Here is a 23,953-nt window from a genome sequence, read left to right as displayed (position 1 = left end):
TTTTAATTGCAACCTCATAATCCCATTAGGGTTTATTAGTGGCAGGAGTGCTAGTTTTCTCCCTACCCTTATTTTAACTCCCTGGGATTATTTATGCACCAGTTTATTTCCTCCATGGAAACCTCTTTGGAAAGGCAAAACTGAATTCCCACATTTGGATTTTCCTTCTCTCTGCCATAGCTAAGCTCAGTGTTTGGCAGAAAGTTGAACATGATTTAAATACCTGTTAGTTAATTAATACTAATCAATAATTAGTATTCTAACTACAATATTTTTATTCAGTTGACATTTTAAAAAAATATTTGATATTAAGTATATACTTGTTTCTGCTAAGTACAACATTTGCAAATGGTCTATTTTTCAAAACCTAAAGTTCATTCATTTTCTTGGTTCCAAACTCATAAATATGATCAAAAGATCCAAAGCACAAAGGGATATGAGTAAACACTATTCCATTGAGCTGTCTATACTGGCAAAATAAATCACAGAATTCTTAATCCTGTATAATGCTGAATGAATTCCAAGGCAGAGTGGTTAGTCAGCAATATGTCAAGGGCATCGTGACATGGAAATGCTTGTTCATATAGTCCATTAGGGACAAGTTCCTCTTTCAAACTAAGGTATAAATTTAGTGAAGTCAATGGGGGTGAACACTTATGTGGTCCTCCTCTATCATTTTTTAAGAAGCATATTTTACTATAAATAGCAAATCACATTGTGTGTGTTGAAGGGGGTGGATGTGAGCAGGACATGGGTGATAAGGTCCCTATATATTTTCCATGGCTTATTAAACTTGATATTTGCAGGGCAGGGTTCATTCTTTAATAGGAGAAATGTCTCATGTTTTTTCCATTATTTCTTTAAAGGAAATCCTTGGCTACAGTGTCACAATATTTTTATTTATCCTTCATTGTAAGAAGTTTGAGCAACATTCCTTTTGGTAGCATCCAGGATTATAATTCAAAATAGATGCTTGTGTGTGTCCCATGTCTGGGTGGGTTTAGCAAGAAAGATCTACAGTTCTTACAACTTATCATTCTCCTTTCACAGTCCAGTGTGCATCTCAGGAACTTGACCTTTATTCTGCTATTAAATCCAATTGTCCAGCATATGAATGCTGTTACATGAACATTCCCACATATATGCATTTATACACACATATCTATATATCTAATATATATACACTTATGTAGCACCACTTTCCTTAAACTAATTTAGTATGCCTGTAACCCCTCCAAAACAAAGCCCAAATTCTAAATACAATAAAATGAAAAGTGTCATTGGTAAATCCTATGAATCTATAGGAATTTATTTAGGGGATTAATGAGACAAAAGAAAAACAATTTTTAAACAACAAAATAAAAATACCTGTCATATTGTTATTCTAATTGAAAAAAATCATGAACTAAGTCTTTAAACAATGCATTCATTACTATTTCAGACATAAATTTCAGCATTTTATAAGGCTTTGACTGACAAACACAAAAGCAACTTTCTTTATTTAATAGATAAAAATCTGATTCTTATTTATTAAAAAGAAAGCTGTGCTACAAAGCTGGGAACTGGTGAAAGCAGAATTTCAGTCTCACCAGACACCCATCTTTTCAACAGCAGATGAGGGACTAACTGGGTCTCTTTCTAAATCTCTTTCCTGGGTCTCGTCCTCTCTACTGTAGCCACACTTCTCGTGTGACACACACAGTCCAGAGACGACTGGAATGCCAAGTCATAGTGAAGTCCATTAACCTTTTTGTCCAGCTGCACACGTCTATCAGAAGAACATTAAAACAAGCCAACACATAGCTCTGTGGAGTCCACAGCCTATAGTCTCCTGACACCAACCACCTTCAGGTGAGGCTGGCAAAAGCAATTCTGAATTAAAGCTCCCAGCATCTATCCTATAAACCCACGTCACACGAGAGCTATGCACAATGGAAGAAACTCAAGGAGATGCCTGCCTGGTGACATCGCAGTTACAGTCTGGGAGATCCGCTTCTGCGCAGCCGTCCTCTGCCATCCTCAGGGCACGCAAGTCCTCGGCCACCACCATGAAGTTTCCACTTGCCAAAGTGAGGCTCTGCAGAGCCAAGAGCTAGATCCTGCGTGGGGCTGAACGTTTCCCCCTCTCTGTGCACAGAAGTATGAAAATGCACACGCTGGACAAATGGTGGTAGTGTCTGCCTGATAACATGACACTGGGCAGTGACAAGTGGTCATGTTTCTAAATAAAACCCACATTCATTAACATGTGCCAGGCCTGATCTCCTGGAATGTAGGCCACGAGTGTAAGAAGGGGAAACAGCTCAGCGTAATCCGCAAGGAGGAGGCGGCTAAGGTCTGAAGAAAGGAGAGAGCGAAATTAAAGCGGCTCCAGATGTTCTGCCCCTTCTGTGAGGGCAGTCAACTGGGCTTGCGGGCTGTCAGGTTGGAGGGCTACGCAGAAAAGACAGACGCCCACATGCAAAAGGACAGACCCAGCCTCCGCAGCTACAGCCAACTGTGCCAGCCACACGGGGCAACTTCTCTTTCCCTTCTGTCCAATCTGCAGCTCACAGTGGTGTAAGTAGGAATTTGAGGGGTGGTCAGGGAAGGTGGGAGGGAAGAGATTCTGTGGGAAAGAGCTTGTTCTTTACCTCGACTACTGGTGAGAAAATATAATGAGGAAATATTAGTGCCCCGGTAAGGCTAAAAAAATTAATTTGTTCATTTCAAAAGATTATTTAAAAGATATCTATTCATTTGACAGTGAGATTTCTGTTAACTTTTTTCTTTTTGTGAATTTTAAGTTTCCAAATGTCCTGTAATGAGTATATAAGAAATATAAAAAATATTTTTTAAAAAAATCACACAGTGGGTCATATTTTAGTCTCATGAATCAGCGTGGAAAAAAGTTGGAAGAGTCGCTGACTGGGACTGAATCACAGAACTGAGTATTTCCGCTGGCCCTTCACAGTTGGAGACAGGTGTGGGATATGTTCACATGGTCTCTGCACCAGTGACCAGGAAACAGAAAGCAGGGGTGATGGTCGGGTGTCTTTTGGGAAAGCCAAAAGGGAGACTGTGAACCCCATGTGGCATTAAACTCTGGGGCAAATTAATGATCAGCTCATCATCTGGTCCATTTTTGAAGAAAACAACAAGAAATAGATAATATATCCACAAAACTTTCCCATAGGAAATATACCTGAGTAGGATGAGACTGTATAAGTGAAAGTACACATGGGCATCTTAGTGACTATGGTACAAAGCTTGTGTACCTTACGTATAGATCATCCAGTCAAGTTTATCAATAGTCATTCACAAAGTGAACTAAATAGCATCTATAAAATTCTCACCTGAATAGCTACACAAAAATATCACAAGCAGGCATGACTGGGGACAGGCATGGCACTCCTGTGTGATGCTGGCTCATCCCTGGGTTGGGCATATGCTAAGTAGCGGTTGGCAACCACAGTATAGTAAGTCTAAGGTAAAATACCTTTGCCACAGTACCTCCCCATCCTCCCTACCAAATGGCCATCAAAAATTATAAGAGAAGTTTAACTAGTTTAACTGGGTTACATGAACATGCAAGATCAATCTGTGAGTCAGAATCTGACAGAAAACCTAGGTGGGGGAAGAGTTTACCAAGTAGATCTCCCTAAGAAGGGTATTTATAGCAAAACAGTCTCCGATTTCTCCTTCTAAATTAAGAGATTGTTATCTTTGTAGTGACTGAGATGTGAGGCTACAAGTAGCACTGGGATCCTGAACCTCTGTGTGTCTATACCGGGGGATAACTTCAGCTAAGTTGCACCATTCAGTCTAGGCACAGTGAGCTCTGAGCACATGGTTTTACTCCATTCTTTGTGAATTCTTTTGCCCACCATGACCTCTTGAGGAGAGAGGGCTCTATAGTTGCACCCTCAGAGTTTAACGGTCCTCACATTGCAAATGCTTTACAAAGGCTTGAAAAATGAGATTGTGGGAATGATTACCAGAACTTAACCTGCACTGAACTGCTTTGTCTCTCTAATCAGGAAAAAGAAGTCACAAACTAGCCAGGCAGCAGAGAATCGTGCCCCATAGCACCATAGGATGTTGGAGTCAGGTAGCACAGGCTCTGCCATGCAATGTGAGTATGACCAGGGCAAGTCTGAGCCTCAGTCTCTACCCTGTAAAATGGGCACAATGATAAGGACCACCTCAAAGGGTATTGTGAATGACACGTGAGAAGATGCATAGGAAGCCTGTAGCACAGTCCTCATACAAACCCAGATTGGTAAGTGTTAGCTAGCTAGTAAGTGTGCAATTGTTAAACATTGAAAAAATTGATAACCACTTATTGCACTTTTATTTCATTACCCCTAAAACAAATAATAATCTCAACTTCTTGAGTTAGACCCTCTTTGATGTCTTCCTTATAGAAAGAAAAAAAAAAGTACACTAATGTTTTCACAATCAGCATACAGAATTGTGGTGCTTTATGTGTATTCAGCAAGGCTAAGGAAAGGAATCCAGATTTTAAAAAGTTTGGAGTAGCCCCAAACCCTCCTAACTGCTCAAATATACAAGAATATATTCACTGAGATATTTATTGAGCCCAAATTATGTTTATTCATATTCCTCCTCCTTCCCCTTCTTTCTTTTTGTGTACTGCTAGGGACTGAATCCAGGGCCTCACACATGCTAGGCAAGGGCTCTTCCACTGAGATGCATCCTCAGCCCCGGGCAGTATTATTGATGTTTGTGATATATAGTGAGTAGAATGGATAAAGCTTCTTGGCCTCATGGATTCCCACATGAAGCCAAGTTCACCTAAAACAAAGTCTCTACTTAATCATTCCCTCTTTAATATCAAACAGCACAGTACATTATTCAATCAGATCAGAATTAATACTGCTGGTAAAGACCCTCACATGTTTTTCTTTTTGATTATTATCCCCTTTATTCATGCTGACCTTCCCCAGTAGAAACTGAACATAATCTGCCTCTTAGACACGAGAAAGGTGCTCAGAGTTATCATTAAAACTAAGCACAAAATTACAAATAATGAAGCAGCTTAGTTTTGCAACTAAGCAAAAAATAGCAACAATCAGCTTTATTCCCACATCCTGCTAACCAAAAATATAATAGGAATGTTATAACCTTCTTAAAATATATATTTAAAACAAAAATACCCTCTGCAAATACTGGTCAGCAATTTCTTTTTCTTCCCCGTAGGCTGTAGGCTACCTATGATGCTCCTGAAATAAATATCTTTTCTTGGGAATGGTTGCTGTTTGGATGTGACTTTCTCTCCCTTCCTTCTCAGCTACATGAAACAACACTAGATTTTTGAAATAAGGAGAATTTTAAAGTTAATGGAAGTGGCATTTATGAGAATAGAACAAACGTCAAAATGGCAGAATAACATCAGAAGAGAGAGAAAGAGAGTGATTTGTTGGTTTATCTTTTAGCTGAAATAAAAGGCTTTAAAATTCTGCAGACACATGTGCTATTGAATCAGGTCCTTTTTACCTGGCTGCAATGAGATCCAGGAGATGCTGCCACCGGTCGTTGACCTTTCCAAGCTTGTATTCAATCTCTGAAGCTTTGCTTTCATGGCTGGCTTTGGCAAGTCGTTCTCCCATTTGCTGGAGCTGTATTTTGTTCTCTTGGGCAACAGCAATTTCCTCTTGATAATCCTGCATAATAAATAGCAATCACAGAGGTCAGAAAGCATATGCTTAATGCATTCATCCAGCTCTTCTAGAAACATGATAATTATGGTTTTCTACTGCCGAGAAATAGTTTGGGCATAAGGAACACCATGTGAACATCCATGCACAAGAATTAGTAGTATCTATTATTTTCAGCATGTATGGATTAAATTTTTATACAGGTGTTGTTGAACAGAATGGGAGGTGCTGTCTGTTTTCTTAAAATGGGCACTAAAAACAAAATATATACATAACTACAAAATGACAAAATTTGGAAAATTTAACACTGAAATTATACCTTATTGCTCTAATCCCTAACCTGATGTTACATTTAGAATTAATTCTTATACAAAGAGATGACAAGACATTTATAAGGTAAATACACACACACATAGATACACATACACACAGGGAATTGTGTATGTGCATTTGTATGTCAGGCATGTTATTTGTGCAAAATATTTTAAGAATTCCTTCATTTTAAAAAAGTAATCTCTACATAAGGCCAATATTTTGTAACACATAAATCAATGATAACCTCTTATGAATAATAGTCATTAATTTTAACAAGTCAATAGGTCTACAACCTTCTTGATTTATCCAGTTTCTGACCCAGCCTCTATTAAAGATTGTTTTGGTTCAATAGGTAGAGCGGATTTTATGTGGTTCTATTTGCAAGAGATAGGCACTAAAAGATATAACTTAAATTATAATGAAACCCTTCCCCAACGCCCAGTAACCCTGTTATTCTCTTGTCACAGTGAGTAATAGTATCCAATCATTAGAATCAATTTTTTTTTTCATTTTTGGTTGAAGTAAATAGTACCTCAGCAAAACAATAAATGAAGACAGGTTTCTCATGAGCAAAGATATTTCAACCTTCTCTGCTCTAAAGCAGTTGTCATAACAGGCCATTTACCTGCCAGGTCATTTACCTAAGCAAAAGGCCTCAAAGGAATGGGAGGGCCAAGGAAATTTATTCCCTCCCAGGGCTCAGGGCCCTCCTCATGCCCAGTGCCCCGCCTACTGGCCTTTTTGTGTTATTTCACACAATGGGATTCAAAGACCAAAACATTATATACACTTATTAGTTGTTTTAATATTTCATCACCAATTTGAGATGATTTTATTAAGAAATGTTTACTTCAAAGAAATTACTACAAACCTCTTGGATTATCATTTAATTTGAACTATTTTGTTAATGTCAATGCCAGTGGACATCAATATTTTTGGTTCCATTTGGTTACCACTTTTTTTCTATATTGTCAAAATTGCCAAGTCTTTTCTTAGTAATTCTCTTCCTTTACAAAAGAGACACCATGGAGTGGCAAGCTCTTAAAGACTTTCTGTCTAAATCCCATGACTTATTCTATATATAAACTAGGATAGTATTAACTATCCTAGTTAAAATAAAAATAAAAATTTAATTTTAAAGAGTATTTCTAATATTATTCCAAATAATGTAACAAAATTACCTATGTGAATAGCTGAAATTTTTCTAAATTTTAATTATGGTTTTATTTTGTTCAAGAGATTTTTTTCCCTCCCACACTCCAAAAATATACATTCTGAATTTTATGTTAAAAAGCAATGGGCATATATAGGTACATTTAAACAAAACTTATTCTTTAGCAAATTTTACTATAGTAGCTAGTGCATTTCATTACGTCCAGTATAGCATTCCCAGATACACAGCAACTAGCAAGGTGCCACCATTAGCAGATGTTAAAATGAAACCTGTTTCGTCTCAACCCAGGTATTAAAGCTTTGCAATGTCAAATAAACAAATGCTTACTCAGAATTTTCAGTGTTATACTGAAACTACTCTAAAGTTATTAATATTGCATGTCACCTCTGAGGGTATTTTTTCTATGTGCATGAATGAATGGAGATAAATTTTTCTAATAATCATTTATATTTCTTTTCTAAATGAATGAAGTCATAATTCATTCATTCCAAAAATATGAATTAAGTGCTTATAAGAAGTCAGATGCTGCTCTGGGTGCAGGGGAGATAATAATAGACAAGACAAAGTCCATGTTCCAGTGAGACTGACAGTCCAGGGGGCCTATATCCTAGATAGACCATGAACAGGTAAAAATGAAAAATACATCATACTTTAGATGGTGATATGTGCTCAAGAGAAACATAAACTAAAATAACTCTGAAATGATTATTTGTTCAAAAACAATGTAGAAGCAATACTGAAATCATCAAAAAATATTTTTAAATGTTGGCCAATTTGATCAGCCCTACTTTTCAACAGACATGAGAAATATCCTGGATTCAAATGAATATAGAAAATAATAATACACGAATACTTGAAAATAACAGGAAGCCAAAATTCCCAGGAAAATCTTCATTCCTATCGATCTGCAGACGGGTTTTATAGGAATTTCAGTTTAATTTACCCTAGGATATTTTTCTTTTAGTTCTAATCTAGTGATTAAAATTCAAGACAGAAAACCAAAGTGAGATAAAACTAATACTAATCCATAGCAGACAATCTGTGTTACCACAGACTGAAAGTATTCTGCGTATTTCGTGTATGAAGCTGGCCTTTCATGCAGGTCTGTTTGGGTCAAGAAGGTAAGATGTTTAAAACCTAGTGTTCCCTTGATGGCAAGTAATCCCCAGGAAGGCCCCTCTGCACTGGTTGGAAACACCTGAGCATTAGGCAGAGCGGAAGCACAGGCAGCCCTGCCTGCCCCGTACCTTCTTGAGCTTCTCGATCATTTCCTCGATGAGGATGTCTCCGTTCTGAGAAACCTTGCTCTCCATCTGAGTCAGCCACTCGCAGAGCTCCTTGTTCTTTTCGCTGAAGACCGCCCATTCGTTCAGTCTCTCGTTTACCTGCTGCCGCCTCAAGGAGACCTGGGAAGTTTAAAACAGGACAAGACGCCAAAGGATAAGGAGCGGGGACTCACACCCCAGGGAGCAGCATTTACCAGGTGCCTGGGCTCTGCCCTCCGCTGTGCGCCCCGCAGGCCACTGTTCCTGAAATTCAGGATTGGTGGTCCACCACAGGTGGGTCCCCCTGCACACGGACCTGTTAAAGGTTCAACTTTGCACAGCTGGCTCAGCTGACATATGACCAGTAGGTACAGAGTACTAAAGCAGAAGGACCAAAAAGAAGAGGGCAAGAAGGGAAGAGAAAAATGGGAGAAAGAAGGAAGAAAAAAGAAAGAAAAGAAAAGTAAAAATAGGGAAGGAAGGGGAAAATGGAAGGAAAGAAAGAAGGAAAAAGAGCCTCAGGTATCAGGTGGGAGGAGCTGAGGGGACCTGGGAGGAGCCTGAAGAGGAACACGTGTCTCTGTTCAGCTTCACCCTGGCAACTCCACTTGGGGCAAGTTCCTGTATTTCTCTACTCCTTTCAACATTTTTTTGTTTGTTTGTTTGTTTTCCCCCTCAGCATAACAGCTTGACTGAGGTAGAATTCACACATCATGCAATCCATCTGCTTCAGGTATACACCGAGTGGTGTTTACTAACGGAGTTGTACAAGCATCATCCCAAATCAATGCACACACCCCCCAAACCCTGTAGTCATCACAGTCACTCCCCTTTTTCTCCCTATGCACCTTCCAACTCGAATCTACTTTTTGCCTCTGGGGATTTGCCTATTGGGGACATTTCTTGTAAGTCAAATCATACAGTAAGTGGATATTTGTAACTGGATTTTTTGCTTGTATTTTAAAGCTTTATCCATGTTCAGAGCTATCAATACCTCATTCCTTTATATTGCTAAATAAATTCCATTGCACAGATATAACACATTTTATTTGTTCATTCATTAATTCAGGACATTTGGGTTGATTCCACCCTAAGTCTACTATGGATAATGCTGTTTTAAGCCTTCATGCTAAAGCCTTCACGTGGACACATTTTCATTTCTCTTGGGTATGCACCCAAGAATACAATTGCTGGGTCACATGGTAACAGCAGGGATTGTTTTCAAAAGTGGCTACGCCACTTCACATTCCCATAGCAATGAGGGTTCACTTTTTCTATCTCCTCACCAGAGTTTGTTATCATCTGTTTTTTGATGACAGCCATGCTAGCAGGTGGTAGATGCTACCTCACTGTGGTTTTCATGTGCCCTTCCCTAATGATAATGAAGTTAAGAGCTTTCTCATATGCTTCCTGGCCTGGTATATCTTCTCTGCAGAACTATCTCGTGAATTCCTTTGCCCATTTTTAAATAAAGTCGTGTATTATTGAGTTTGAAAAGTTCCTTGAACATTATAGATACTTGTTTTCATTTCTAAGTCTAGAATGATTCTAGAATTCTTAAGTTCTCTCACTTTATGCTACTTTTGTTCTCTCAGTGGAGGTTGAGATACTAAGGAATGTTTCTAGTGGAACTAAACTATACATTAGCCAAACAAAATATGATTTGAGTGGTAAGATTTGAAGACCTGTCGGTAATACTAGCCATTCCATTATTGAGTCCACTGCATTAAATACATAACTATTGATTCTCTCTCTCTCTCTTTTTTGCAACATTTCACTATGGAAATTTTCAAACAAATACAAAGTGTATGCTAAGCACCAATGATATACACCCTAGACTCTAAAATTGTTAAAATTTGGCTTTAGCTTATCAATTCAATTGCTTTTTTATGAGCTTTAAAGGAATCTCCTTTCTTTTTAATTTATATTTTGTTAATTTTAATATATACATGATAGTAGAGTGTGTTTTGACATAGTATATATACATCAAAGGAATCTCTAAGATGAAAATGAAAATGAAAATTTTGAAGGTGCCTTATGCTTCCTGGGTATCTATTCTGTCTAGAAATGAATCTGTTGATGATGAGGCAGATAATTTAGCTCCCATACAACCCAAATGTCTGTGTTTCTATATCTGAGAAAAGAGTAGGGAGTTAGGACATAAGCTGAAGACCCCTTTCTCAGGGCCCATCTAGACAGTGAGTTTGTAACTCACCATAGTTTTTGAAATTTCAACATTAGAAATTCAATCATTTGAGCTATTTGGGATGTTTTAAAATAAATATTTCTCTGGGTTGGGTGTCACTGATGAAGCCATCAAGGATTCCCCCTCAATATAATCAGTGGAACATTTAGTCTTCATTGAGGTAGTTTAATACAGAAAAGCTGAGAGGGCAATGAGCTCACTTGGGGTGGGGAGTAGAAAAAGCTAAACAACAACAACAACCCACAGGTTAAAATGTTAAAGTTTTTAGGCAGACGTCACCTACTTTAAGCCCCACTGGGGACAGTGCTGGGGAGCATGCTCCTTCAGTACCCCTTTCCTCTCCAACTTTGAGAGAGAGAGTGGCTCTGATCTGCTGGGATGTTCAGACTAATTCTCCAGTGGGTCTCCGTGGGTCACACAGCACCCGAGTCAGGGCCCTGGCTGTAGTTAAGATTCTAGTCCAGCTGATGTTGTAAGTTGAAACTGTATTTTCATAATTGGTAACTGCTTTCTGAAAAAGAGTTTCGAAACCCCTGACCGTCTGGTGAATTTGTCTTGCTTTGAGTAGCTTCCCCCCAATGTTGGCCACGATCCAGGAAGCAAGCTGGGGCTACCCTCACCCACGTCTTCAGGGAGGGTGATCCTGTGACAGAAAAATCTATTCTCCATTACTGTGAGAGGTAGGTGGTCTTATCCCCATTACAGGGAGCAGAAGAGTGACACTGAACACCTCTGAGGCATCTGTTTATAGTGAGTAAAAGAGGTCCAGCCATGCTTGAGTCGTTGTTACAGGTTGCAATATAACATTATGATCAAACATCCAGAGGCACCTGAGAACCCGTCTCCATCGCTTCTGGATACCGTGACCAGGGAAAGGTTACTCTAAGCCTTACACTCTTCACTTACAAATTAATCCTAATTCTTCCCCAAATTCATCACATGTTTATTGTTTATGGTAAGCGTGTGTCTTCACTGTGCCAAGCACCATTCCCATGTACTAGGAAATAGCAGGCACATTCTGAAGACCCGACAGGGCGGCCCTGGCCACGCTGCTGCTTCACTCTGTCTATACTGTTGTGCATGACTCAGGGCATCCTGGAGCTGTTAGCTGGCTTCCTCCTAGGCACTGGTGTCTTCAGTGTCTGTGTATATTCACACACTATGAAAGCACCTCTGCACTGCTTATCATGAACTTGAAACTTAAGAAGCAGCAGGTAGGCTATAAGCACTGGCTGCCAATGGGGGCCAAAAGATTTTTTTAAAAATGTAAATTCATTAGAAGAACGGAGTGGGTTTTTTTTTTTGTTGTTGTTGTTTTTGTTGTTTATAAGTCCAATATTAGGCCATATAGAAATGAACATTACCATCTCTTTGCTTGGATACAGTCAAATCCCTCAAATTATATTATCAGCTCAGCACACATTTACATTTTCTTACAGGCACAGACACACTGTACTGCCTGCAGAACGGGAGACAGCTGAACAGGAAGTACATCCTTTTCTGCTTCACATATTTTGACGATGACATTTTGCAGGGAAAAGAAATGAGTAATTACAGTGATGTTATAAATTTATTTTTCAAATAGAATTTCCACACTCACAGTTCTTCAAATTGAAACAGAAGTAAAAGCAAGTATCACCCATGGCTGTACACAAGTTTGACTACCCCCTGGGGAGTCTATTCAAAAACAGATTTCTTTTATGCATTTTTTTTTTTTCTGTGCTGCAATGTTTACTCACAGTCCAGTCCGGCTTCCTCGTTCTTACCTGCTCTCAGGTACTCTTGACTCCTTATCAGCTGCTTTGGAAGAACAGGAACAGGATACCTGCTCCTTAGCAGGGACAATGCTGTGTTCGAACGCAGTTTCTGACTTGTACAATGAAACGGGCACAGGCTCACTTCCTGTTGTGGTTTCCGCACTCGACAAAAGTTCACCAGAAACAACTCAAGAACTAGCAGCGCATCCACCTCCTTCCTTAAGACTGACATGCAGGCACCTTGACCAAACCTATGACTGAAGTCCTACTGGCAAACAACTTGATGTACAATGAAATAAAGCGAGGTCCTCAGGACACTTGGACATAGAAAGTTTCTAGAAACACTATGTATTCTATAGCTTCCTCTCCTTTACACTTTGATGTATGCATGGGTGCAAAGCATTAATCTCTTCACAGCATATTCTGTGACCAAAAGCAACTTTCAAAATATGTTTTCAAACAGACTGTTGCCTAGGTATCTAGTGGTCATTTTTGCAACATCTACATGTATAAGAATTAGTAATAATAGTAATACTTTCATGGCACTGTTAAACAAGTTTTCCCAAATCAAAGAATATTGCATGACCATAATCTTAACCTCCAAAACATTAAAACTTGTGTCATTGTTTTATCATTGGAGGAGCAGAAGCATAAAGACATAGAGTCTATATCTTTTTAATACTCAGGGGGCTGGGGTTGTGGCTCAGTGGTAGCATCCCTCTTACAACTAAAAAAAATTAAAAAAAAAAAAAAGAATGTATAAGGTTGGGGACATAGCCCACTGGCAGAGCAGTAGCCTCACCAACACGAGGTGCTGGTTCCATCCCCTCTACTGCTATACTGAACATACACACAGACACATAGTGAACACTCAGCTGTGGTGGGCATTAGCCATATAGAGAAAAGGTCTTTGCACCTTAGCTTTTGGAATCAGATCACAAATAAAAAAGTAAAATACCATACTATGGAACAGCACAGACCAAAAGGGAAAGGGTAGTTCACAGGACTAAGAAAATCTCAAAGACAGAGCATAATGTCACAATGCCACAAGGTTGTAGAATATGAAAGACCACAGGCTAGAAATCAGAAGGGAAGAAATCATCAGCTTAGGCAGGAGGAGTGGCATGATCAGGCTTTTAGGGAGGGATGTGCATGTGTGTTTGCCAAGGAAACGGCCAAACTCTGAGGTGTCACCTTTCTGAAGAACTCTGCAGCCTTCCATTAGCTACAGAAATGGATCTGGTCTAATGTTGAAAAACACTAAGACAGCAAGTAGTACTAAACTTTTCTCAAAATTAAAAATAGATGAACAGGCTCAATAAGGGTAAAGGAATCATGCTGTAAAAATTTGCCATCATCTGTCACCACAAAATAGCTTCCATTTATACATCATGATAAGGTCGTTACATCAGGAAATGATAGGATGAGTGACTATGGAAATGTATTCCTTCTGGGTTGAAGAAATCAGAAAAGAGTAAAGTGTGGTGATTAATAGTGCCACTTCCTATGAGGAACTTGATGGAGGTTTCTCATGGTCGTTGAGAATACAGAGCTCTGTGAAAAGTAGCTACATTCAGGTTGAACGTGAATCACTGACCGGCTGATGAAAGCCTCTCTCCTGCGTCCTGCTTTTTGCAAAAATATATTCACAAGAAAAGGGTTCACACATCTACCATGTGCGCCTAGAGTCCCTCTTTGGTTCACAAGATGAGAAAATTCTGGGTTTTCATTTAAACATTCAGAAGGAAGTTTCTATAAGAACATATTTCCTCTTGATGTCAAATAAACCAAGAGGCTCTGAGCCTCTGTTTAGTAGTTCCTGGAGCACAAGGATAAGCATCCCTAAAGTTAGAGGAGGTAGAAGGATGGGAGAGAAAAGAGATGGTAGAGCAGCATAGCTGGCATAGACACCACCCTTTCAGAGCCTTTCCTCCACCAAATGACACCTACATATGCCCCACTAAGGCCTGCGTCCCTGGCCTCTACTGCAGCTGCAAGCTTGTCTCCGCATCCATTTGTCCCCTGCACACCAATCTCACTCCACGCTCTCCATCTCAGGCCTCCCTTGAAGATTTACCCATTCCAAGAAGCACCACCTTCATTCTCTTCAATCCCTATCATCCTTAGCTCATTTATATCTTTATAAATTTTCACATATTGTGTTAAACCCCATTATACATGATTTTCTTTGTAACTGTAAAAGTTTGTGTAAATCAAGTTTGTAAGCTTGATGGTGGGAACATTTATTATGACTTGTCAAATTCACAACAGTGGAACAATTCAACTGAATAATTAAGTGTCACAACCTATAATGTGCCAGGCATGGTGCATAGGTTACAGATGGGCAGAGACAGACTTGGGCCCTGCCTCTTGGAGGGTAGGTCCACAGGCCTCTTGGGCAGCTGTCTGCTCATTTGTGAGCCTGCAATCTGATACTTTCTTGGTCCAGGGAGTCCTCTTACTGCCTTTCCACCAACTTTTCCCTTTCATTTCCAACTCAAAGACCAACCTGGGATCTCTTCTAAAGTACTGCACACACAGAAAGGTACTTAAAACATGAATAAAGTATGACTAACCACGCCACACACCCTTTAATTACCAGGAAACAACTAGGATGAGAGTAACAATAAATGTTCCATACACAGAACTAGCTCTGGAGTGTTAGCTGAAATTGCAAATAAAACAATACTTTTTCATGTGTTTAAAACATAGAAGATGCCACCAGTATCTACCTAGCAAAAGAATCACATCTGTCAACCACAGCTGTGTGCTTCCTCTTAAAAATACTACACCAGCCAGTGAAAGGAGAGGAGAGGATTCAGTTTAGATGCATCAAAGATACAATGGTAAGACATAGTTGTCTTGGTCTGGAATGTTCTGGCACTAACCACAGGGTTCTTCTTTAGCTGGTACCATGAGCTATGGGTGGGTCTGAAACCTGGTCAAGCCACCTGCCACTGAATCACGACCCAGCTTCCATCACGATGGTCACTTTCCACGTATGGTACTTGTCTTACCTGGTGGCACAGTTCTTCCCACTGCCTCTGCAGGAGCTCTATGCGCTCATTAAGGATGGAGATGTCGTCAGCACTGATGTAGGCAGACAGGGAGCCCCGCAGCAGCGTCAGCTCTGCCAAGTCATCCGTCCAGCTCCCAACGGCACTTTCTAATTCCTAGATTAAAAAAGAAGTTCCTGAAAATGATTCTTGAAAAAATGGGCCTAATAAATGCCCATTCTTACTTATTAGAATTTTTCTCTAATAGTTATCTTGTCATCTACTGTCAATTTTCTCACATCACTTGAAATCCTTCCAGATAAAATTCCATTTCCATTCTCTAACGTGGGATCTGTTTCATTTTCTTCCTGCATAATTTGATCAATTGCCAAGTTCTTCTGATACCAGACTTGCTTGCAGAATCTTTCTACCATCTATTTACCATCTCAACGAACTTGTTTTTTCTTTGATGGCTTTTTCCTAACTGATGTTCAGCACTGCATTGAACTTTAAACTGACATCATAAACACATAACCCATACTTTCTTTTTGTCCTAAGTTACTGATCACACTAATGAAATATTTTAATAATTGAATTTTCATTTTCATACACTATGAGTTGCTATATTCTGTGATGTATACTTACAAGTAATGGTGGAGATCTATTATTACTAAATTAAAAATAATTCCCTGAGTACATTTTCTGTAGGATCAGAAATTTATTTAAGTTACTGAAAAAGATTATGTACCCTGTTCTTTTGGGAAATGATTTAAGGAGAAAAAAATCTTATAATAATATTTGTAAGAGTTGACATTAACTTTTGCAATACTTTGATGGATGGCTGATTTTGCAATTTGTATAACTCTTGTTCCCTGCCAGTTGTTGCCTTTAGAATCCAGCTAATTTAGCGTATGAATAGAAAATTTCACATGGTTGGTTCCTTCTCTTTTTGTCTCTTCACACAGGAGACAAGTCTCCAAAGGCAAAAGTAATTAACAATACTGTCTGAGGCTGACTTTCCAGGCAATTTAGGCAAACAAGGTTTTAGCCTGATTTTCCAAGTAATTGCTTTGTTTGCTGCTAAGGTTGTTTGGGGAAGAGGAGCAGAGAGCCAGATTGAAAGGCATCCTTTGAATCTACAAACTCAAAAGCAGAGTATGTGTCCAGTATTTGGGAGATGAAAAAATGAGACTCCTTAGAAACAGCATCTGGCTGAAGGATCAAACTGTTCCGGTAAATTAAAAATGCAACATTTAAAAATGCAACATTTACACCTTTGGAAATATTAAATTGTTATACCAATGTAAAGATTTTGCTCATTTTATACCAGTTCCTGGTCCTCAATCCAAACAGCAGATTTGGTGAAGAGATTGAAAAAACAAACAACACTAACATCAGGACCCACTGCTTTGAACATTCTCCATGAGGCGAGTCAGTGTGGGAAAAGTACAGCCTTTTAACTGCATCAACTCGGATACTTACTTAGTTCCTAGAAGCCTCTGTTTTTCTCATCTGCAAAAAGGCAATAACAGAATGTCCTCCTGATTTGTGTTCAAACCAACTGAAACAACACTCATGAGGTCACTGGCACACAGAGGAGCCTAATCAGTGTCCATTCTTACTTAACAGAATTTGTATTTAATATATTTTTTTGTAAATTTATAATTAAAGGCTTAAAAATAACTGTTTACCTTTGTCATCTTCACAAACTTCTGAATGTCACACCTCAAAATAATATTTCATTCACTTGCCATTTGAGATGCGAAGTGTACCACCTTCAATTTTTCCTAACTGCCTTTTCATGTCTCAAAGAATATCTTTGGATTTTAGTACTGAAGGAAAAATTCTTACATCCACACTTATCAAGATTTCTAGACTTAATAATCTCTTGGCTTAAGACTTCTGAGTCAAAGTGAGGCAGAGAACTTCCAATTAAAATCCATATCACTTCCATATATGTAAAATTTTACTAGAATTACACTACAGCAATAATTTACAAATAATTAGAGATCATGAGGACATGTATAGTTTGAAAAAAAAAAAGTATTAGTACTTTTGATCTGATGGGTACATTGCTCAGCAGAGGACCAGTCTCGAGCTTTACTGGGCTAAGAAGGTGTAAATGGGATGAATCCTACAGCCACTAGAGCATGTACGTATTCATGACCTCATCATGCAGGGAGTGGTCTGTATTAGCTACCAATTTGCTTTCAAGCATGACTTAAAGCATTGATCATAATCTTTAAGTATCTAGAGCCCTGAGTAATAAGGATTGGGTGACTCCTTATGTCAACTGAGATTAGCGATTTTTCCCGTTTTCTTTGCAGAAGAGTCTGGAGGGGAGGGAGGGCTCTTCCGCAAGCCACAGACAACAGATTACCCATGCTGCCAATGCTGCTTTCTATAAAGTAGACTCTGGCTAAAATGATCCCTCAGTGTGGATGCTTTAGAAAGATTGCTTTTATTTGTCTTGACCTAGCTTTTAAATATCTTTAATGTTTGTGTTTAATTTTCATTTGCTTCAGTGGGTTAATTCATAAACTTTCACTCACTGCAATAAGTGAGCTAAGCAAGTATCACCTAGGAGCTATTTGTCTTATTGCAGTCCCCTGGGATTTTGCATCTGCATGCAGACAGCCAGAGAAGATTGATGGGATTATTCTTCTGCAGGCATTATCCCTGCACAGGCAGAAGATGGGTGACAGGGATTATCTCCATCCAGTAATTCACCTTGCACCGCATTTGCTCTGCATGAAGCTCCTCATGATGATCTGGTAGAGGCTGGGAAAGCTTCTTTTTGAATGTTCGTAGTTTCTCCAGGGAATCAGCAATTCCTTTTTCACATTTTTCCCAGTCCTATGATGGAAGCAAAAGAAACTGCATGTCAGTTTATTTTGGTGGGAAGGGGTACTGGGGATTGAGCTCAGGCATTCAATCACTGAGCCCTAGCCCCAGCCCTATTTTTCGTATTTTATTTAGAGACAAGGTCTCATTGAGTTGTTTAGTGCCTCGCCATTGCTGAGGCTGTCTTTGAACTCACGATCCTCCTGTCTCAGCCTCCCAAGCTGCTGGGATTTCAGGCATGCACCACCGTGCCTGGTATGTTTTTTGTTTTGTTTTGGAAATAAATTAGAAAACAAGAAAGAAACACTTTTTAATTACAGAGAAAGAATTAAAGTCACATTGATGAACAGTGAGAAGGGGAGTCCACACCCTTTGCCACTACGGGCAGCATGCGGTCATCCTAAGAGTTGAGTCCAACTCTGACTCTGTTACTTTTTAACTACATGACTTTAGTAAGCTGATAAGCCTGTGTCTCATGTTTCCCAATGAAAATGGAAATAATACAAACTATAATTGTCAGAGAATTAAAATACGCAATGGGTGTTAACGAACACAACACCCAGAGAATCATGAATACTCAGCAATGTTATCTGAATCCAAATCTGTCTGCAGAGGCAGGGGTACGATGTGGCAACGTGCCTTTCAGCTAACTTCATCCATAACTGCATTCAACACCCATGCTCTCCCCAGTACACTACAGGGGATAAAAAAAAAGAGGCTATAAAAACACATAGGAATAAGAGGAGAGAGAGCGAATGTAAAAACAATATAACCCTGAGTCTGATTAAATTCATCAATGGTATGAGCCACATGGGTATGAGATGTCAAAGAAGTGGAAATACAACAGCGATGGGCAGAGTCTTTGACTGGCTTTATCTTGTTACTGATAAAGCAGGTAACAAAGGGTTGTGTAGAACATAAAAGTCCACACAAACAAGAAGTTGGGGAAGAGAGCTAAGGCACACTTTAAGAAATATGTATCCAGTATGCCACGTAGTGGTAAGTGCTCCCTGAGTGGTAGAGCATGGCAGCATAGAACCTGGGGGTCTCCACGGGCTGACAAAAGAAAACAGGCATTGTGTGGCTTTGTTTTCGAATGTTACACAACAAACTGGTGGCAATGGCTCCCTCTTGGTGGAGATAGACAATTTGAATGGTGGTACAAGGGGAATTTCATTTTGTACTCTATATACCTCAATTATTATGTGAAATTTTATGACACATGTATTTCTTTTGTAATTTAAAAACTAAGGAAAAGAGTGGAAGGAGTAATTAAAAACTAAGAAAAAAAAATGAAATCTCCACAATGGAGACTGATATTTATAGCACCATATCTACAAGTTAACTCTTATCTGGTGTCTCAATGCCATGGAAAAGTAAGTCCAACTAAACAAGTCTCCTCTATGTTGTCCAACACAGCCCATTGTGTCCTATGTCCATGCCTGGCCTCTGCATCCCCAATGGCAGCTCCCAACATGATAGAAATACTGAGAGTGGTTCACATGCCACCACATCATGCTCCATTTTCTTCCACAGCATCTCTCTCATCACCTCCAGTCTTTCCTTCCTAGCATTCTTCCTGTCTTGTCTCCTGACACTTGACTTATTTATCCATTGCAACGACAACCCACAGGTATAACTGTGACTACAACCACAATCGTCTATTTCTACAACTGTCTTTTGTTTTGTTTTACTGTCACAAAAAGTAAGGACCAAAGTAATTCCTGCCCAAAGTGTCTTTTGCTTTTAACTGAACCAAGGGTTTGGTCCCACATTCTCATTTCTCTTTAAACTTCTTTTGTGGAACTTCCTAGAGTGTATAATCATATTCTCTCATCCCTATTACCAGAAACAAACAAACAAAACCCCAAGAAAACAAAAAGCAAAATGCCTTTGCTTATCATGCACAGATTCATTCCAACTCCCTTTATTTAAAAATATTGCTGTATTCTCAGGCTACTTAGTTTACCAATGTTCGGCATAGGGAGGGTAGACAGGTCCTCTTCCTGCTTAAAATGAACAAAACATCCTCATTTAAATCAGCACACACCCCCAAATCTATAAGAATGCAGCCAGTAATTATTCATTGATCTCATAGAAACAAGGACAACTCATTCTTGTGAAAATACTTTGAGGCATTGGTGAAGCAGGTGACTATGTAGAATATGGAATTATAATGACTATTTTTGATATACATACTTGGAGCATTAGATTGAGAACTAAAAATAGATAAGTATTATAGCTGTGGTGCAAAGATATCCTGAAACGAAGCTCCAAAAACATTAAAATTTTGTTTTATAATACTTTATTAGACACATAGAAGGAAGTAAATGATTCAAAATATAACAAGCTTTAACAAGAGAAAAACAGGGATTCCTCCCTTTCCAAGAATGACTTAGACTGTGAAGCTATAATCAAGTCTGTTTGCTCTATGAATTCTAAGGTAATAGCTTAATGCTGTGGTCTGTAAGCATCTATTAATTCAGATGTTTTATACACCAACCAGCAGACAGACTTGTCTTCGGCAAAGGCAGTGACTCAGATACCATGCCTTATTAAATCTCAGGAATGTCTCCAAAAATCACATCACAAATAAAGAAAAATATATGATTAACATGTTCTCTTACAAAGCGAGTTACAATGTTTTAAATCCTTTCCTGAAAGCAAGATGAATTTGGCATATTATATTACTGATGTATTGCACTGTGTGCAAATAATAGTGACTTATAGATGCCCAGGGGTATTTTTGATTGCTTATTTCCCACTCAGAAGGTAATATATCATTAACTAAAATTCAGTAGAACAGATAAAATGGGTGTGTGGACTTTAAACAATAAAAGAGTAAAATCTGCTCCATTAACTTTAGTTATTACCTTTGATCCAAAAAAGTGACAAGTCACTTTAATAGATAATCTCATTGAATTATTGCTGATTATCAACCTACATAATTTATCATTTACTGTGTTCACTTTTTTAAATGATGACATAAACAATGCTAATTACTGTTATATATTTAGTGCTCAATATGTACCAGGTAATATACCACTTGTCGGAGGATTGGAAAGATTCCAGTAACCAGATTACTTAGTTTACTATGGTTTTAACTTGGTTTTACCCAGGTTTAGGGCACATGCCCTTTTTAAGCTCCTGATTTAATTATGTTTTATACCTGGAATTTGAAAATAAGGGTGAAAATTTCTTGGGGCAGGTATAGCCCCATCCAAGTTCCCTTCAACTTCCTGAGTGATTAGTATGCAATGTGCATCCCACTAAGGGCTTCATATTCCTCCTGGAGATTATACTGCCCAGCAACCTTCTTTGGTAAACTAAGCCAACTTGAGAGCATCATTTTGGGTTGGTTTTCCCCTGCTATAAAATAAGAGATATCAATCTTGAGAACCATTTTGGAGTTTGAGGTTAGGGAGTGGAACCAATGCTTTGAATTTCTGTCTCATTTTATAAAGTCATCTCATGGCTAAGCCTTAGCAATGGCCATTAATCAGAATTCATAGCATGGACAGACCTTTTCCAGTTTCAATTACGTTGTTGGGGGATTGTCCTGAAAAATGAAATGCTGAAAATGGAGAAACTTGTCCAGTTCCTGCAAGATAGGGCAAAGTCTTAAATAAAATGCACAGGCTCAAAATCCTGCAGGTGCTGCTCAATGATCTTTGAATACTTGATTTGCAAAGAAAACAATGGGAGGAAACAGTACAACAATTAAAAGGCCCTTTTAAATTGAACCTACTTTCAGCAAGAAAGCCAGTTTTTTCTTCTGCTCCTCCAGGTGCATGCTGGCCAATCTCCACTTCTCTTGGATTTCGGTGAGTTCAGCTTGCAAGGCGGCCTCGGCTGCGCTGTCTGCAGTCAGCAGGAGCTGCTTGCCAGCCTCCACTGTCAGGATGTAGCTCCCTTGTTGTCGCAGGAACACCTTTTCTTTGAACTGAAAGGAAGGGTCACTTTTTACTTTTTCGACTCTTCTTCATCCTTTTCCTACGATAAGTATTCTTAGTGGCCCCGCATGTTAGCATATGCAGCCTGCCCTCTTCCATCCAGCAAGCATTTGTTGAGATGGTACTTTGTGCAGGAATGAACCATGTATAACGAATGAGAACTCAACAGGGAAAGGCTTTTTTTCTACCCTAAAGTCAAATACAGTTAGGATATAATATGAGATTTGCTTTATAAAACTGGTGTGCAAAGAACATAGAGCATGCATGGCAGGCACAGCAGAGCTTTCCCAAAGTGGTAAAGTGGCTTGGGACTTCTTGAAAGACGCATGAATGCAACCTTATTAAGTGACGAGTCGAAGCAGAAGCAGAGGAGAGAACACCTTCCCTCAGGGAACAGAGGATGCGCATGTCCACTGTACAGGAAAACAGGATGAAGTTTTTCAGTGGCTGATGTATGGGGTGCATGTAACAGAATGGTCGAAATGAGGCAAGACTACATCTTGCACAGAAATTTGTTCTTTTAGAGTAAAAATGACTGCGGTCACAGAAGAATATTAAGGAGGTAAGTGATGTGCATTCAGAAGCAGGGTGGAAAGTGGGATGGAAGAGGGGTGTGTATTGGATATGCTGAGACAGGTAAGAAAGCTACTGTCCATTCAGGTGAGAAGTCATGAATGCCTTATTCAAGGCAGTGGCCATGAGGATGAAGACTTGCAGCAGATTTATATGGGGAGTAACAGACAAGCAGGGGTATAGCGCTTCAATGACACTAGGGGTCCTGGACTGATAGACCAGATTGCTGGTGGTAACATTTTCCTACACTGGACTTGGGAAACAGAGAATGTTGTTTCAGAGATCACAAACTCTGCTGAGGGACACAGAGTTGTTACAGCTGAAATGCATAGATATCAATCTAAAATGTGGCCAGATACAGGAATTGAAACCATAGCAGGTGAAATGTGACCAGAAGACACCAATTTGCGCCTTTTTTGCTGGTAGTGAGTAGTTGAAGCCCTATCTGTAGATGAGTTCTTTCAAAGAAATTTGAAGTAGGAGAACCAGAGAAAAGTGACCTTGAAAGAAAGAGAGCCCATGAATCAAGGGGGAAGGATGGGTGAGAGTGCTGGGAGGTATCTGTCTCAGATGCCATAGCCCCAGATCTCAGGCTGGTGAAAGTAAGGAGCTAGTTGGGCAGGGACAAAGAACTCAAGGACAGAGCCTTCTCTGGAGTGCTTGCATTACATGTTTAAATTGCTCAATATTGAGTCCAATAGACATAATCAACACATTCTAGCTGGGCTGCAGGGAGCTGCTGTGAGCCTTGATGTGTGGAGTAGAAGAGGCTCTGGGAGAGGCTGAGGTTTACTCTGACCCCACCATTCAGATGTCTGCAGGGCAATCAGTTTGCATTTTCAGTTCACATTTGGGAATAATATTCACTCGAATTCCCCCATCACTTCAGGGTACCTCTGAAGCACTGAGGCTAAGGTCAAGTTGGAAATGCAGAAGAGGCTTGAGAACAGTGTGTTCTGCATCCTACCTGCACTTCATCAAAGAGGGTCCTGACTTGTTGCAGTGGCACGGGGATGCTTCCAAGGCCACTCACGGGCAGATAGGACACCTCCACCAACCATTTACGGAGCTTCTCTGCCATCTCCCTGTAGCGTTGCCACTGGCGAATCTGGCTGTCGATGATCCCCCGCCTCTGCTGGGCTCTGCGAATCACTCCCTGCCACTGATTACTGAGGAGGGTCAACTTCAGGTTGAACTCATCCCTGCAGAA

At 39.5% G+C, this 23,953-nt stretch overlaps 1 protein-coding gene across 9 annotated transcripts in view; it reads right to left on the bottom strand.

Moving 5' to 3' along the window:
* The window catches only part of Syne1 (spectrin repeat containing nuclear envelope protein 1), a 421,786-nt gene that overhangs the window by 43,156 nt on the left and 354,677 nt on the right, over positions 1 to 23,953 (bottom strand). For all 9 annotated transcript variants that reach the window (XM_076858120.2, XM_076858112.2, XM_076858113.2 and 6 more), the window contains 6 exons: positions 23,711 to 23,945; positions 21,966 to 22,160; positions 18,104 to 18,229; positions 15,395 to 15,550; positions 8,397 to 8,555; positions 5,500 to 5,666 (listed from right to left, as the gene is read on the bottom strand). In XM_076858120.2, the coding sequence (XP_076714235.2) occupies positions 5,500 to 5,666; positions 8,397 to 8,555; positions 15,395 to 15,550; positions 18,104 to 18,229; positions 21,966 to 22,160; positions 23,711 to 23,945 (1,038 nt within the window). The remainder of the gene's footprint in view (positions 1 to 5,499; positions 5,667 to 8,396; positions 8,556 to 15,394; positions 15,551 to 18,103; positions 18,230 to 21,965; positions 22,161 to 23,710; positions 23,946 to 23,953) is intronic.

Source organism: Callospermophilus lateralis, chromosome 6 (assembly GCF_048772815.1).
Source record: "Callospermophilus lateralis isolate mCalLat2 chromosome 6, mCalLat2.hap1, whole genome shotgun sequence".
Taxonomy (NCBI): Eukaryota; Metazoa; Chordata; class Mammalia; order Rodentia; family Sciuridae; genus Callospermophilus; species Callospermophilus lateralis.
This window is presented reverse-complemented; position numbering and strand designations above follow the sequence as displayed.